The sequence below is a fragment of the Aulonocara stuartgranti genome (genome assembly GCF_965226115.1).
Source record: "Aulonocara stuartgranti genome assembly, chromosome: 2".
Classification (NCBI taxonomy): domain Eukaryota; kingdom Metazoa; phylum Chordata; class Actinopteri; order Cichliformes; family Cichlidae; genus Aulonocara; species Aulonocara stuartgranti.
Window position 1 is genome coordinate 34,237,898 of NC_138940.1, and position 18,259 is coordinate 34,256,156.

General features: G+C 44.6%; 1 protein-coding gene across 1 annotated transcript; it reads right to left on the reverse strand.

Annotated features, from left to right (window-relative positions):
- Positions 1-11: 11 nt before the first annotated feature.
- LOC309718468 (uncharacterized protein) lies at positions 12-17,067 on the reverse strand. Its single transcript, XM_082553724.1, has 4 exons — positions 15,728-17,067; positions 5,945-6,155; positions 3,901-4,134; positions 12-3,768 (listed from the first exon to the last, which is right to left on the reverse strand). Exons 1-4 carry the CDS (start codon positions 16,004-16,006, stop codon positions 1,238-1,240), a joined length of 3,255 nt encoding a protein of 1,084 aa, XP_082409850.1. The 5' UTR covers positions 16,007-17,067; the 3' UTR covers positions 12-1,237.
- Between the last annotated feature and the right edge of the window lie 1,192 nt (positions 17,068-18,259).

Genomic DNA, 18,259 nt, shown 5'->3' on the forward strand with positions numbered 1-18,259 from the left:
AAGAGCACACGTTCAGTTATAAGTTTCCTTTATTAGTCATAAGCCATAAGAGGACACATATGTATCTTGGATAACTCATCAATACTTTAATTCAATGTTCATTTCAAAATCCTGAGCAAAATATCAAGTTAAAGAGTATTTGCTTAATTTTGGTCATAATCTGGCCAATGTGATTGTACTTCAGTGGCAATACTGCCCATGATCAAAGAGGAATATCACACTCTCACAATAGCTATAATCACTGAACAAGTCACAGAGCAGCATGCAGAAGGGGATTGTGCACGTACACATTCATACGCATGATTATGCACTGAAGCTTCTTACAGTTGTTATTACTACAGTATTTTCAAATGGCTACTCTCCTGTCACAATAGGATCCCAGAAGTGTTCCTCTTCAGGATGGCATTCGCACTGATAAAAATTAAGGTTTATAAGGGTTGCAGCCCTTTACAGAGCCTAAAAAGAATCATTCACCCCTAAATAACAGGTCACTCATGTTCCCTTCAATGATGCCTCCTTTCCACTGATGTGGTGCCTAATTTAGAAGGACTGCCACACATAGAGTATTCCTGGTACCAATAGCTAGCAGTGCACAGTAGCATAAAGTTGTTGGAGTCAAAGTTGAAATTATTTAGTGGCTATCAGAGAAATTCACATAAGTTAGGTCAGTCATGGTCTCTTTCCTGTGGAAGTTACTTCAAATGCATAAACCTGTAGACTGCTACTCAAAAGGTACCAAAGCAGAACTAGCTGCAGACCGGTACCACATCAATGGACAAGCAGTATTACAATTCTCTGTGGGCCATGTTGCATCTTACACCTCTTTCTTGCTGCTGCGGTGTGCACAATTTACATTACATGGTTTTCTAATACAAAAACTTCTGAGCTTTAAAGTGCTCCATATATACTAAATATCGTGTTTGGGGAAGGTTCGCATTTATTTTATACTTTTTGAGAAGGTTCTAAAAACGTATATGCCTAGTTTTACAAAAGAAACATTACTAGAATGAATGAAGTGACCCAAGACTAAAACTTCACAGACCTGATGTGCCTGAGAGGAACTTCAACACACTGGAGATGAGTGAAAGGACCAGTGGATATCTCATAGCCAGTGTATCAGATCAGTCATAAAAATCCAAATATTGGCACTTTATTTTAAACATCAAATATTACTAATCGTCACTGGTATTTTTGAATGTACAACGCAAACGATGAAGTTCACTTTTTTGTACAGCAGTCACTTCCTGGATGATTTCTGTTTGAGACTAAGCGACCTCATTGAACCAAACACTTTCCTTCCCAAATCCCTCAGTGATCGGGAGCGCTGAAGGGGCAGCCGTGGAGGTGGAGAAGGAGAAAATGAAGGGGAGGAGAGAGGAGAGAGTGAATGGCAGCTGCCTTCTAGGCTCTGAGAACGAGAGAGGTTAAAGAGGCTGGCGGTGGAAGACAGCCGTTTGTCCTCCTCCTTCGCTCTCAGTAGTCTGACCCCTTCGTCTTTTCTGATTCCCATGCCACCATGCCCCACGTCCAAGGAGGAGACCCAGTGTGGCCGCTTTGTGGGCTCTTCGCTGTGGTTCCGAGGTACCAGCAAGCCCTGGGATTCACTCCTGAACAGAGCCCGCCTGGAAAGCTTGAGGCTTGAGCTGCGTCTCTCCCCATCATCTTTACCTCTCTTCTTTGAGAAGACAGGAGAGTTGTCTACTTTAGGCCTTTTGTCACCGCTGCTAGAAGCTTTAACCCTTCTGTGCTCTCTTCTCCAGCTTCCCACGCTGTTCGTTCTCCAGCCATAGCCATACTCTGCCCTGTCTATCTCCTCTCTTTCACTTTCAGACTCTTTGCTCCAGAGGCGTCCGTCAAAGCCCTTCCAGAGTTTGCTGGAGGACTTGTTGGATGTGTGAGCGGCTGCTCGCAACTTCTCCTCCTCCTCACGCCAAACTGAGCTGTAGTCCTCTCTCTTTGCATAACTGCTAACTGTTGCTGCCCTGATCAGCTTATGGGAGGCATGTTTCCCTCTGTAGAGCCCATCACCCTCCGCCCTCTTCTGCCTGCTGTTGCCCTCGCCTCCTCCACTGCTCTGCCGAAGTGATCCTCCTCTTGGTTGGATCCCGCCATGCTCAAAAGGAGAGGTCCTGGTATTGGTGCGGGGCAGGGAGCACTGGAATGGTGCATCTCGTCTGAAAACAGAGAGGGGAGTCGCACCCAGGGGGGATGGTTGGAGAGGGCGTGGAGGTGAGCGACCTCTTGGGGTAGGACGGGAGGCAGGTGAGGAGGCTGTGGAGGAAGGAAGGTCAGGTGTCTGTTGGTAGTGGGAGTGTGAGGAGTAGTGGGAGGAGGGAATGTGCATGGATTGGTAGGGGTGTATGGGGCTGCTGGAGTGTGAGAGAGGAGGGGTGAGGCTGGACTGAGACTGTGGAGAATGAGTGACACTGAGAGACAGCTGTATTGGTCTCTGGGGATTCAAGTCTGTCAGTCTAGTATAGTCATGTGACTGATCTGTTTGAGCTGTCAGGTGAGTTTTAGTGTGGCTTCTCATCTCACCTGCAGTATCTGTTGGGAAGCAGTCAATATCTAGCTCCACGCCTTGTTCCATGAGTCCAACTACAACAGCTCGAGACAGGCCAGAGAGGCGGGAGATCTCCTCCACCATGGGCGAGTCTTCACTTAACTTTGGACTGGAGTTGGACTCCTGGATCAAGCTGCTGCGCTGAGATCCGGGAGCTGATCCTGCATTTGTGCCAAACACTGGCTGTCCAGCCTCAGGTGGAGCACCACTGCTCCAGTCTAATGAGCGACAGAAAGCTGATGAGCCAAACCCAGAGCTGGCTCCAGACCCCAGTGGGACCTCAAGGGAGCTGCGGTGGCTCAGGCTGCTTGGACAAGTTGAAATGCGAGGACGAGGTCTCATTGCTGGGGTGGGTGTAGCAGAAGAATGTGATGAGGCAGAAGCGGTGGAATTGGCCGCAAAGTCTCTCCTCAGAGCTCCGTTTCTGGGATTGTCCACTAGCCCATGACCAGAATTTAAACCGGGAGTCAGGTTCAAGTTGAGGTTTAGATGCAGATTTATGTTTAAGTCTTCTCCGGTGGCTGAAGGAAGATTTCCCAGGTTGATTGAATTCCTGGTGCCCTTTTTTCCGGTGGTGCTAAGGCTGACTCTGGCTGAGTTCCCTAGCAGTGACTTAGAGGGTGTGATGTTGACGCCTGGCTGGGTGGAGGGTGTGCTGCGGCTCTCGAAGGCAGAAAGAGACTGGGTGGATCCGTGAGTTTTGCCAGGGGTGCAAAGGCCTCTGTGTGTTACTGGCCCAGGGGTGGCAGGTGAGGTGAGATCAGAGGTGGACTTTGCCCGACTGTGGTACTGGCGAGCCAGACGAGAGATGTACTGCTCCAACTGGGTGAAGGAGGGTGGAGTGGGAGGTTGCTGAGGCTGGAGAGGCAGAGCTGTGTCAGCATTTGACTCTGTGGGTTCATCATGCTGGGGTCCCTCAGGGCTCACAGAGGCTGACTGTTCTTGATTCTGGGTGGTGAAGAGGGGGCTTTGGAGGGCAACAGCATGCAGTGGGCTTGGGTATGAGTAAACCTCTTTGGTCCGACGGGACATCAGGTCTGTGCAGTAGCGGGAGTCAAGCTGGAGTTTTGAATTTTGGGAGCAGGAGGTGGAGGAGGAGGATGAAGGGTTGAGGAGCGGGAGGATGAAAGAAATCAGGGAATCGCCAAGTCCTGAACAAAGTTCAGACAGAAAGGTCAGACCAGTTGCTTCAAGGTCATTTGGGACTGTAAGAGACAGAGAGAAAAAAAACCTTTAGACTTCAGTGGACATTTCGAGGTATTTTCACTTACAGTTGAAACCTCATATCTACATGGACTGATTTACAAGATAGGGATCTATTGTTTGCACCAACTCACCAGAAACGGGCGTCTCTTCTGTTGGTTCAGCGTCCTCCTGGCTGTCCTGGAGTACAGGTTGCTGCAGCTGCACTGCAACTTCTGGCCACAGGAGGTCAGTGTTGTCAGCACACGCAGGAACCTGCTCCCACAGCTTCAGGGGCCTGGCAGGGGCCACCGGTCCTCCATGGGCTGCGTCGCTGGACACAGAGTAGCAAGAGTCTGACAGGGAGCTGCCGCTCACTGAATAGAAACCTTGAAAAAAAGACACGGACATTTGTAAAAGAGGCATTTCTTTGTGGATTTTGAATGTTCTCCTCTCCTCCTTCTAGGTTCAGCTTCCTTCCACCATGCAAGGATGTACATTCAGGTTAATTATCAATTCTAAACTGGCCTTAGGTGTGAATGTGAGCACGTATGTCTGTCTCTCTGAGTTAACCCCATAGTGAACTGGTGACCTGTCCAGGGTGTATTGCACCTCTCGGATAGACTCCATATAGAGAAAATAACTCGACTAAACCGATAACACACAAACTGTAGTTATCTTCCTTTTATTAAACACACAGAGGTATCTGACAGTGACTGACAGGAAAAGTAAACAAACCTGTAGATTTATTAACTAAATCCACCTCTTAATGAACTCTATTAGATATTTTCCTGGGCTGTAACTGCTCAAGAAATCACTTTAATTCAATGTTCCTTCACTGAATGTGTGTCTCAAAGCTGTGAAACTCCTCCATCCTGCTTTACATTTAGGATGAAGTTATAATCATGGTGTGTGGTAACATTTTTCCTCCAAACAACCAGATTTTGCCCCATCTGTCCACAGAGCATAGCCTCAAAAAACGCCGTGGCAAACAATAGCGGCTTTTGCATAGTGGTGGTTTCCCTCATGATTCCCACTACTTCCATGAACACTCATTAACCTGTAGTGATTTCTGCATACTGCCTCTCTTTTGCTCTTCTGTTACTCTTGGATTCTTTTTCACCTCGTTCAGGCTTGTACGTTGTGCTCTTACTGTGACGTTTACAGGACGCCCACTCCTTTGAAAAGTAGCAGCGGCCTTGAATTGTATCCATTTTTAGGTAGTCGTGTTATAGATTAATGAACACCCAGATCTTCAGAACACCTTTTGCAATCTTTTAAAGCTCCCTGCGTTTCTAAAACATTTCTGCTAAAGCCCCATGGAGGTATATGATTGCAGTATGCTTCCCAGCGATCAATCTTTCTTAAGATGAGCAGACTTTGATATTTATGGCCTTCTTTAAAAAGAGAATCACCCCTACAGTCCACATTTCCAATCTCATCACCTTAACTGGAACAGCTGATTCAAAGGTTCGATTGCTTTTGTCAGCCTGCACTGTTAGCAGTCAAATACTCTTTGTCTCTTACTGTGACTTAGATGAAGCTCAGGCCACGGTTTATGAGTCAGAGCAGAGACATCAGTGCTTCCACAAGATTCACAATCCCTTCTGCATTCGGATAAATAGGTGAGTCAGTAAAAACAAGCTACCATCACCTATAGAAACTCAAACCTCGTAAAAATTCCAAAAGAAAAGCGTCACAGTGCAGAAACCACTGTTAGACATGCAGTGTGAGCCATGAACACTTAGACTTATCCTGAAATTACATTTTTACTGACTAAAGAATGGACAAATAAAAATCATTTTGATTTTAAAAGAAAATCTCTCTATATATTATCATGTCTTTAGGTTTGATAGATTTTCCAGAGCATAAATAATAGTGGATTGAAAAGTGGGTGAGAGTCTATACCTGGCCAAGAAAAGCTTTCAGAGGAAGCAGAGAACGGATAAGAGTTTGAGGAGAGGCTAAAAAATGTTGACAGCAAGAGACAAACTGAGTGAGTCAGTGCCGAGTCACACAGAGTGCAAGCAAACAAAAGTAAAAAAGAGACGTGGTTAATGTTTCATGGAAATTCTCTCAAGGTGAGCTGTAGTTCTATCAGGAGGTGAGAAACTGTTGGATCATTGGACAGCTCAACGCCGTTGTCTCAGTCGTCTGACATTTAAACCGCCCGAAAGAGGTGTTCAGGTGTGTAATTACCTGAACTAGGTCTGGAGTCGCTGTCCAGGGGGATCATACCATTAAGATCCGGGGTTGGAGGAGAAAGCAAGTCAGAGGGGGCATCCCAGGAAAGAGTGGACCAACGTGAGCTACTCCCTCTGCCCGATGAGAGGTGAGCTGTCCCGTCCCCTGAATTACCCCCGCATTCCTCTGGGCTGCTCTGACAGGCGGTGTCAGAGGGAGAAGGATCCTAAAAAGAAAAGAAGAACAGTAGGTGACGATGGATGATTCATTCACACAGATAAAATGGAAGTAAGGGTTAAAACCACAATAAAAAATCAAAATGACACATGATCGTCATCAAAATGTTTGTCAGTGGACAACTGGAAAAAAACATGACTCATATTAAACATACTGGCTGTTGAGATTTTTTTACTAAACTGCTCTTTGCAGGCCTAAAACTTAGCAAGCATAAAATAACGTTACTTTTTATGCATTTGTTCTTCAGTTGCAGGTTAGATACTGAAAATGCATAGCATACAGCAGGAGTGTGCAAATCTGACAAGAGTGATCGAATAACAACACGATTTTACCAGAAGTTGGGTATATTGATTTACTGTCACTTAAGATATGAATGCAGCAAACATGAAGTAAATGGATGGACTGCTATCTAAATAAATTGCTTTACAAATTTCCCACGTGTGGGACTAATAAAGGTTATCTTATCTTATCTTATCTTTACTGTTATTGGCTTCCCAAAACACAACAAGCTACACTTCACACTCACACACACATTCATACAGAAATGGATGCTTTGGGAGGCAAGTTAAAGTTCTTCCCAAGCATATTCCAGCATCCAACTGGAGGACTCAGGTATTGAACCACCAACCATCAATAAGAAACAGTGGAAGGAAAACTAGAGATTAAAGATCAGCTCTCATGGGTATATATTTGGCTAATATTTAGCCATGGAAACTGCATTAGGTGCATCCATTCAGCTACTTGTTAACACAAATATCTAATCAGCCAACTGCATGGCAGCAGCTCAGTGCATTTAGACATGCAGACGTGGTTAATACAACCTGTTGAACCTCAAACTGAGCATCAGAATAATGGAAGAAAGGTGATTTAGGGAACTCTGAACGTGGCACGGTTTTTGATTCCATACAGGCTGGTCTCATTATTTCAGAAACTGCTGACCTACTGGGATTATCCAGCACTTTCGTCTCCAGGGTTTAGAGAGAAGAGTTTGAAAAAGAGAAAATATGCAGCGAACAGTAGTTCCCTGGGAGAAAATGCTGCGATGATGTAAAAGATCAGAGGAGAATGGTCAGACTGCTTCAAGCTGACAAGAAGGTAACGGTAACTCAAATATCCACTCCTTACAACCAAAGTATGCGGAAGAGCATCTCCGAACACAAAACACATCCAGTGTGTTCTGCAGCTGCAGCAGAAGACCACACTGGGCGCTACTGCTGTCAGCCGAGAACGGGAAACTGTGGCTCTAAGTTGGACCAATTCACGAAATAGAACAGCAATCGATTGGAAAAACACTGTCTGGTCAAAAGATTTCTGCCTCTGCTCTGTTTGGATAGTAGGGTCCAAATTTCGCACAATGAGTGAGAGCACGGATTCACCCTGCCTTGTATCGTTTAGGCTTCTAGTGGTGGTGTGATGGTGTGGAGGATATCTTCTTGGCACTTTTTGTGCATCATTTTAACACCGCAGCCTACCTGACCATGTTCATGCCTTTATGAGACAGTGCACCATCACCCATAAATTCACTCAAACGTCCTCCACACTTACCAGATCTCAATCCAATAGAGCACCTTCGGGGAAAGGGGTAGAGTAGAAAAGCACTATATAGGAGCCAGCTCATTTACCATAAAGCTTCATAAAGAATAATTTAATTAGATTAATACTCAAGTTTACCTAGTTGATAGATGCGTGGGGGAGAATAAAAAGCATGCAGAGGTCAAAACTTTCTGAATATGAAAAAAAAGAAAACCCTGAAAAAGGTTGGATAAAAACAGTGTTGTTACAAAAAAACTACAATATATTCCTTGGAAACCTAGTAAGTTAGAAGAAGAAAGTATTCTAGATGTTATTAAGCATTCAAGTATACTTTCCACCAGTGACAATAAGGATACTGCTTTAAAAACACAGCTTAACCCTCTGCATGTTTTGGTCCAGACCCGCGTGAAAGGGCTGTGCATTCACAATATCATTTACCAGCCACATGCTCCAGCAACGTCACACCACACTTACTGGAACAGTCAGAAATGAGGCCTTGTGCACAACAAGAACAAGAATAACAATCAGCCCATCAAGTTAGCAAAGTGCCTCCATTTTCCAGATTAGTAAGAGGGCAGAAGAGTAACCCCCCCTTCACCCTCTTCCAAATCCCCAACCCATCCCTTTAGGACTGCAGCCAAAAGCCCCTGCATTAGTGTGATCAGGCCCAAACAACAGAAACACTGTGAGTGGTGCTGCTGATCAATCCTGTGGTTACTGAGGAAACAATACAGGTAGTGACTCACTGGGGTGACAGGAGAGGAGGGGGATTCAGAGGATAATGGGAGAAGACAGATGACGTAACAAAGAGCTGCCAGAGCGGCAGAAGGTAAAAAGGGGGATGGACTGTGGAGGAAAGAGAGAAGGAAGGAAACTGTGTGAGAGTTTCAGACTTTGACCAGTCTTCGGCTTATCTCTCCCTCTCAGGTCAGTGAGATCCTGTCCCCCTCCTCACTATTTTTTATTTTTTTTGTTTCCCTGTGAATCTACAGCGAGTCGTGGCTGAGTGGGTGACCAAAACTAAGTGCGAGGGACAAAAAAAGAGACAGAGAAATAGCGGAGTGAGTCACTGAGTGAGTGAAGGCGGTGAAGGGAGAGTGAGGTGAGGTGAAGGGGGGGGGTGGGCGGTTGCCGGGCGAGAGAGAGGGGCATCTTGAAGGACCCCCACCTCCCCCACAGGCCCCTTAACAAATAACCCTCCTCCTTCTGCTATAATATCCTTCGAGCCAGCCACCCTCTACTCACCATAGCTACAGCTGCTCGCTCTCTAACTCGCGTTCGCTTCTCCTCCCACACAGACCCACAACAGCACAACAGGCCTGGCGAAATATTTAACTCAATCCTCAGCCTGAACACACACACATACAAACATGCAGTCCAATAGTGACGCGACTTCCTCTCACATGTATGATCTGAAAAATTCGACATTTTTAAAAGACCATTAACTTATTCTGCCTGTGCAACGATGTGAAACGCGTTTTTTAAAAGTCTCCTGAAAGGGTAAATATCTGCAACAAATCCGTGCCAGCAACACAAGGCCTTGCACGCTACGGGATATATTGTTACACAGTGACTAGCACATGATCAAATCATTGGAGAGACGGGTGATGGTTCGCTCAGAGCTCTGTAATATGATAGTCCTGCATGTGAGGGAGGGGTGCACATAGAAAATGTATGGGTCGATGGGATAATAATGCTGCAGCGACTGCACAAGCCATACACTTCTTCTTAATAGGTGCATTATGTCATCAGCGAGAACGAATTGCAGCGGTTGGCTTGTCGAGACAGAATAATTTGGTCAAATAGTGTGGGACGGCGCGAGCGATCGGTGTGAAGAACTCGCATGGTGGTCTATTTATTGTTTCATACATTATTAATATGGTATTGAAATGTAAAGACAGCCCACACTGTGAATCTTCATCTTCACTCAGCTTTCAGGATCATCCTGAAAAAATTATCAATGTTACACACTTTTGTTGTTTTACTTGGAGATACCCCGAGGCACAAAAAGGGGGGAGATGAAAGCTGTCACTCCACAAGTGAGGGGGGCTAATGACTCACCATGTAAGATGATGCTTCCCAAACCTAATTTCAAGACAGCCTTCCTTCAATGAGCGCGCACACGGCAATGTAAACACTTCTCATTAGGACCTTATCTGAATATTATTCCCATCAGTTATCGATTTATCGACTCATGATTGAGCAGGTCGTCTACTAATAAGGAGGTCGGTGGTTCAATCCAACATGAGCATTACTGGGCAAGATACTGAACGCTGACTAACCCCTGATGTGTCCATCGGAGTGTGAGTGTGTAAACGTTAGGTTAAAAGTGCTTATCATTTAAAGCAGGGGTCTCGAACTCCAGTCCTGGAGGGCCGGTGTCCTGAAACTTTTCCATGTGTCCCTGTTGCAACACACCTGAATACAATTAGTAGGTCATTAGCAAGAGTATAGAACTGGACTGCATGCTGAAGTGGCAACCTCTAACCCTACTCAAGTAAATGTAAGTAAATGTAAGTGTTTTACTTCTAACAGTACTTTTATTGCACCATGTTCATTCACTCATGAGCTGCTGTAACATGAATCAAATGGCTGAATTGTCACTTCAGCATGCAGTCACGTTCTACAGGGTCTTGCTATTGACCTACTAATGGTATTCAGGTGTGTTGCAACAGGGACACATGGAAAAGTTTCAGGACACCAGCCCTCGAGGACTGGAGTTCGAGACCCCTGATTTAAAGAAACGTGAATATGTGACTGAGGCTTGTAGCAGTGCTGTTCAATACTGCCAAGTAAAGACAGGTCCAGTATGACTGATATCAGTACCCATACCTATAGTTTAAACTTATAAAGGCAGGCTAAATTATTAACTTAAAGTAATTTAGAGGATAGAAACAAAGTATCGATTCTGTCGCGCTAGTATCGATATGATACCGGTATCATTGGTATCGATACTACTGATATTTGGATCAACCTGCTCGTCTCTAGCTTGTAGTAAGAAAGCACTCTGTGTGTTTAATGTGAGTAGAAAAGCGTTATATGAGTATCACCGGCTGTTTGCGCTTAATCATGAAGCTCAAAGATATTCAGCTTTCTGCAAGAAACGACAGCTGATTTCCACATTTGACAAGCTTTAATCAGTCCTAAAAGATTTCCTTATTACAGTAGCTGCTGATTAATTTCCTGTCTATTAATTAATCGTTGCAGTTCTGCTGTGCGTGTGAATTAATTAAAGCTCTGCAGCATATTCCCTCCTTCTCCCACTCCTGTTCTCGATGTGTTATGTTCAGCGAGGAGATTTTTATTTTTAAACTCTGAACGGCAATGAGCCGGAATCCGCCATCGTGGCCTTGATGCTCATTTCGAAAGCAAAAAGTTATGTTTCTTCTAGTTTCCAGATTAGATGTCGTTTCAGTAACTCAAAGCTTGTTCTCTCCATACAACAGATTGCGCAGATCTGAATTATTCATAGTATTAATGCAAATTAAATGTGTTTTCTGTCCATTCTACAGAACCACTGCTCTGTTTTTTTTAAAACATTTGTTCAAAAGCCGACATTCTTTAAAATACTCCCTCATTTTAAACTGCATTTTTCAGCACGGATGACACCACGGCCGTAACAGTCAGCCATAACCCTGATGTGCGCAGTTGTGGCTTCTATCCTCCTCTTTCTGCTGCTAGAGAGAAAAAATGTGAATCATATTTCAAGAGTTTATTAAAAAAGAAAGAAAGAAAGAAAAAAAATCTAGTGTTGCGGTAGAGCACATTATGCTATGAGTCACCAAATCCTTGGCTTACAAAAAAGGCTGAACAACCAATGATTTCCAAAGTAATGAGTAGTGTATACAGGGAAAATGAATATAATGGGTTTACATATAAAACTGTATGTTGATTCTAGTAAACAAAGCAGTAGGTAACCGTCAACTTTCCCTTCCTCGTTCCCTCTCCATCTGCAGCTACATGTCGCAACAAGACAGAAATTTGTTTCCCTTTTATGCAAATGTTGTTTTGTGTGTGCGTACCATGTTTACATATCTTTGTTTTGACCAAAAATTGGAACGTTACTACACTTGTGGGGACCAAGAACCCTTATGGGGACAAAATGCATGTCCCCACGAGTTTGTAGGCATTTTTGAGGCTCAAAATGTGGTTTTAGTGTCAGGGTTACATTTAGGTTATGCTTGTGGTTATGGTTATGGCTGGGAAAGCATTATGTCAATTAGATGTCCCCATAAGGATATGAAAACACAACTGTGTGTGTGTGTGTGTGTGTGTGTGTGTGTGTGTGTGTGTGTGTGTGTGTGTTGGTGAAGGCCAGCCAGGGCAAAGGGCAGCGTGCCAGCCTGCTTGCTCTGCTACATCGGCAGCTCCCTTCAGAGGTGAGAATGAGCAATGCTGCTCGGCCTCTCCACAGGATTTCTCAGCACCACGGGAGGAACTACAGATGAGATGTTGGTGGGTGGGTGGTGAGGAAGGCGGCACGTTATGAGAAGCGCTTCCATGCGGATGCCCTCTCTCAGATGGGACTGCAAAAAAGCTCTCTCCCATCACTTTTTATTTCAAGTGTTTTCCGCTTCTCCTCTGCAGACTATTTGTGGGGATACAATTTCATTTCACTCTGTCAAAAATAAATAAATACAATATTCTGCAGATGTGACCTCAGCTGTAGCCTGGCTTAAACAGAACATGTATTAATATGCTGCAGGCTGCTGACTAATACCGCTCACTGGTATCAGGAACACATATTCACAGTGTAATAACAGGTTGTGTAAAGCCACCATGATGAAGCATTTGTTACTTTCTCAGAACGAGTGTTATTCCTGTAGCTGTCGACGGCATTGTTTCATATCACAGCAGACCATGGAAACAATCCGGAGATAACATACAGTGGAGCAAAAAAGTATTTAGTCAGCCACCGATTGTGCAAGTTCCCCCACTTAAAATGATGACAGAGGTCAGTAATTTGCACCAGAGGTACACTTCAACTGTGAGAGACAGAATGTGAAAAAAAAATCCATGAATCCACATGGTAGGATTTGTAAAGAATTTATTCGTAAATCAGGGTGGAAAATAAGTATTTGGTCAATAACAAAAATACAACTCAATACTTTGTAACATAACCTTTGTTGGCAATAACAGAGGTCAAACGTTTACTATAGGTCTTTACCAGGTTTGCACACACAGTAGCTGGTATTTTGGCCCATTCCTCCATGCAGATCTTCTCGAGAGCAGTGATGTTTTGGGGCTGTCGCCGAGCAACACGGACTTTCAACTCCCGCCACAGATTTTCTATGGGGTTGAGGTCTGGAGACTGGCTAGGCCACTCCAGGACTTTCAAATGCTTCTTACGGAGCCACTCCTTTGTTGCCCGGGCGGTGTGTTTTGGATCATTGTCATGTTGGAAGACCCAGCCTCGTTTCATCTTCAAAGTTCTCACTGATGGAAGGAGGTTCTGGCTCAAAATCTCACGATACATGGCCCCATTCATTCTGTCCTTAACACGGATCAGTCGTCCTGTCCCCTTGGCAGAAAAACAGCCCCATAGCATGATGTTTCCACCCCCATGCTTCATAGTAGGCATGGTGTTCTTGGGATGCAACTCAGTATTCTTCTTCCTCCAAACACGACGAGTTGAGTTTATACCAAAAAGTTCTACTTTGGTTTCATCTGACCACATGACATTCTCCCAATCCTCTGCTGTATCATCCATGTGCTCTCTGGCAAACTTCAGACGGGCCTGGACATGCACTGGCTTCAGCAGCGGAACACGTCTGGCACTGCGGGATTTGATTCCCTGCCGTTGTAGTGTGTTACTGATGGTGACCTTTGTTACTTTGGTCCCAGCTCTCTGCAGGTCATTCACCAGGTCCCCCCGTGTGGTTCTGGGATCTTTGCTCACCGTTCTCATGATCATTTTGACCCCACGGGATGAGATCTTGCGTGGAGCCCCAGATCGAGGGAGATTATCAGTGGTCTTGTATGTCTTCCATTTTCTGATGATTGCTCCCACAGTTGATTTTTTCACACCAAGCTGCTTGCCTATTGTAGATTCACTCTTCCCAGTCTGGTGCAGGTCTACAATACTTTTCCTGGTGTCCTTCGAAAGCTCTTTGGTCTTGGCCATGGCGGAGTTTGGAGTCTGACTGTTTGAGGCTGTGGACAGGTGTCTTTTATACAGATGATGAGTTCAAACAGGTGCCATTCATACAGGTAACGAGTGGGGGACAGAAAAGCTTCTTACAGAAGACGTTACAGGTCTGTGAGAGCCAGAGATTTTCCTTGTTTGAGGTGACCAAATACTTATTTTCCACCCTAATTTACGAATAAATTCTTTACAAATCCTACCATGTGGATTCATGGATTTTTTTTTCACATTCTGTCTCTCACAGTTGAAGTGTACCTCTGGTGCAAATTACTGACCTCTGTCATCATTTTAAGTGGGGGAACTTGCACAATCGGTGGCTGACTAAATACTTTTTTGCCCCACTGTATTTGGTGAAAAGTAGCAAGCACTGCTGGGCAGTTTGTTTGTAAAGCAGCAACCTTTAGTTCTGAGGAAAACAGGTCTGCACATAGTATCTACAACAAAATCCCTTCTGTAAAGAATCTGTTTTTGTGAAACTGGGCATCTGTGCAGTGGAGGTTACTGTGATGCTTCAGACTTGTGGGTTGTGGTGCTGCCTGGCTCTGAAACTATTTATCATTTTCATTAAAATGTAACGTAAATTTGGCATTTGCTCAAATTCCAGCCTGAACCCATCACCTGTTTGTCAAGTCTGGAAATGTTCCAGGTATAATCCACATTGTACAAAGTAACACACCACTTCATGTGCAATGCAGTGAAGTTTCAGATTACTTTTGCTTATTTTTGGTATTAAAGTTGCTGGAAAAATGTTTGTTTTATTTATTTATTTTTTAGATGGCTGTGAATACCATAAAAAAGGTGTTTAAACTTGAAGCCAGTCATTGCAATCAATGTCCATCCATCAATGTTTTCTAGCATATAATGCCTGATGTTCATGTTGCATGTCTCCTTTAACCAACAATCAAAAACCAGAAAATATTTGTTTAATATCAAAAGACAAATTTAACAAGTTGAAACAGTGGTCATGTCTAATATTTTCAACATTATATTTCTGTTTATAACACTGGTCATCCTCTTCCTGTGCCCTCTTGCCCATTGCCATTTTACATTTATTATGTTTTGTTAAAAACACACACACACACACTGATGGATGCACCCACAGTCATCTTAATCATCTCATTTTTGGCCGATTTTACATCTTGATGACTCCTCAGCTTTAAATGTAGATCACCAATAACGGAGCAGACCAGCTACGGCCCCGGGGCCCATGCCTCAGGATGAGACCTGTTCTCATCCTGTCCTCCTGTATCAGCCTACATGTCAACCCACATTCTCCACACAAAAGACCTGCATATCCATTTCAGGGCAGGTTTGGGGAAATGGGGTTAAATGGGTGTTTAGAGACAGCCTAACCCTCTTCAGGTTGGTCACACTCCACTGAACATACACACTTTTTAAAAAAAAATAGGCAGCGCACTTTTTAGACAAAAAGTGGAGGGGCTGGTATTTAGAATGTGATCAGAGTAATTGTAAATGCAAACGGAGAGCCAAAGTGACCTTTGGAGAGCTTATGGTCCTGAGCCAAAAAATGCAGCGCTGGCTTGTGTATTAATACCTGCACCTGATTTGAGCGCCACATGTTTCTTTCTAACCATGAGGCAGGGCACAGAGCCAGAGCTGGTCCCGGTTTCCTGACCTCAGTGACATTTGCTCCATGTCACACACACACACGTACACACTGCATGCCTGGCTTGATCTCTGGCACCATCACATTCAATTGAGTATTCAGCTCTCGGCACAGCCGTGCGCTCGAGGCAGCGATAAAATCTGTCTAGTGAGTCGCAGAGGGACTGGCTTTTTGGCAGATCACCATCAGCCCTTCATTCATATTTAATCATCTGTCTGTGGATCCGACCTGTGAGCTGACAGACGTACTGACTGACCTGTTGCCGGCGGGATGTCGCAGAGCCATGCTCGGCATCCATTGCGCCGCTTTCCGAGGTCTCTCTCCCCTCCTCCTCCTCCTCCGCCGCCCGTGGATCCTCAGCGTTGGCGGCAACGGGCGGTCGATCCTCCAGAGCGGCGTCCACCATCTCCAGGTGTTTGCACCTGAGCACCTCCAGCTCCATCACTCCGGCCAGCGTCGCTTTGAGGCGCTCTCCGATGCGGACGCGCTCGGTGCCCGACCAGAGCGAGTTCACGCATCCGCGGCGGGCGGCCATCCTCCTCAGGGCGCACCGCTGACCACCGCTCAGTTACCGCACACCGGGATAAGGGAAGGAACGGACTAGGGTCCAGCACCAGGTAGAGCCACACAGGTCCGAATGAGGGATTTCAACATAGCAGCTGCTTGGTTTAACGCAACATCAAGGATAGCGGCTCATTCTAACGTGCAGTGTAGCCTCGCGGCTTCAGGCAGCCCCGCTGACTGACTGACACAGGGCTGGAATTAATGAATCCACCGGCAGACTGAAGACACCTCAACGAGCCATGACTCATACTATCCCAGGTTTTCATTTCCGCTCGACATTGTCCATTTTTCCTTCCCCTGTCACTTTAAAGCTCGCAGGTCCGCCGGAGTTGTCCGCAGCGCTGGACTCCGTGCGCTGCGTCCCCAATGAGACAATGCAACAGAGAGGCAGCGATAGCGTTACATGTGGGAGCAGGCAGAGGGAGAGGGGAAGGAGGAGCCAGTGTGCAGGAGCTGCACACGGATTGGACGACCAAGTTTTTTCGAACGGACGCAAGAAAATTCCCAGAGTGTCCAACTTCAGCGCGCAGGATCGCAGAGGACAGATGCACTGTTTCCTCAAGTGTTCATCCAACTATAGCAGTAGAAAACACCCCAGCACCCACGCTCCGAGCAGCACACTGTGCACATAATCAGCAGGGTCGTTTCTCTGCTCCACTTTTTAGCCCATGTTTTGACCCCTAAACTGATTTTTTTTTTATGTAGAAAAGTTGAATTTTTAATGCGCTGCAAGTGTTTTTTTTCCATCGGCTATAACTTGAAACTTGCACGTATTTCATCTTAAAAGCTGCAGCTATGCAAGATTTTATCATCTCTGCAAGATGGGGAGTAGAGCTGCGATAAGAAGCCACGTGACCCAGTATGAACAGCTTTATTTGCCTGCGTTGACGTTTCTGTAAGAAAAGTAGAATTTTAACTCCATTACATTTAAAACTAAGAGTCTTTGTTCTACTTCAGAAGCTCACTAGATAAACACCTTTTGTGTAAAATGCTGTCTTGTCATGTGACTTCAAACAATATTAGATATTGAGGGAATGTGTGACTAATTTAATAAGAAGATATTGCAGCAGTAATCTGATTACTTTGAGGAGTGCTTTTCTTTGAGATATAATGTGTATAATGTTAATGTGGCTATTTTCTTCACTGATACATTGCATAGAGTTGAATACTATAATCCAGTGCCTGCATTAGTGAAATCTATACTCTATAGTCTTATTGAATGCACATATCAAAGGACGATCTTTGTATTCCAAGCGAAGTCTTTAAGCATTTATCCCTTCTATCGCATGTAACTCTATAGCTAAACAGCACACATGAGAGATGCTGCTCACCCACACAGAAGCCTGCATTTGCTCTGTCTGATTACGCCTCCTGTCATTTGGAGTGTTGCTGACATTTACCTACCTATTTCCACTAAACATTATGCTTTAGAATAATTGCAGGGTAAATAAATGAAAGCAGCTGTGTTTGCCATCCATCCAGTTTCTTTCTCCCTGGATTCTTATCCGTCTAATTCAGGATTTGGGGTGGGTGGAAGGCGGGGATGAGAGTGGAACATATCCTAGTTGTCACATGTGATACGCTAATAGTCAAATAGCTTCAAGTTTTAAAAGCTGCTTATACTTTCTTATATGTATAGTAATAAATCATTATAGTTTACGACCTTCTGCTAACATAAGGAAGAGACTGAGCACAGGAATTGTGCTGAAGCAGCTTCACAAAAATAAAGTTCCTACGTGTGGTGAATGAGGGTTACCAATGGTTACCAGTCAAGGTGAATCAGGCCCCCTCTCTGGGGGCAAAGTTTGACCTTATATGGGGAAAAAATCACAACAAAGTTTTTATCCTCTTCTTTTCTTGGGAAAAAAATGCAAAGCTAACACAAAAGTGCTTTAGTTTCAGCATCGTTGACACCGTCGTGATATCTACTAGTAAAAGTATGCACTCTGCAAAAAGGGTCTTTCCCTATTGTTTGTTTGCTTGCCTGTTTTTTGTACTCTAGGGTCTTTATTTTACAATATGAAGTTCCTTGAGGTGACTGTTGTTGCAAATTTGTGTTAAACAGATACAACTGAACTGACTTGTTTGTCACTTTTGTGGTTTTCTTGCAACTAAACAGTTTGGATCTTTTAAAATCTTCATTTATTTTGTGATGACAAATAGCATAATCCTAAATTACCTTGTGCTGAGTGACATTCAGTGACCTCTGAGCACTATTTGCTCT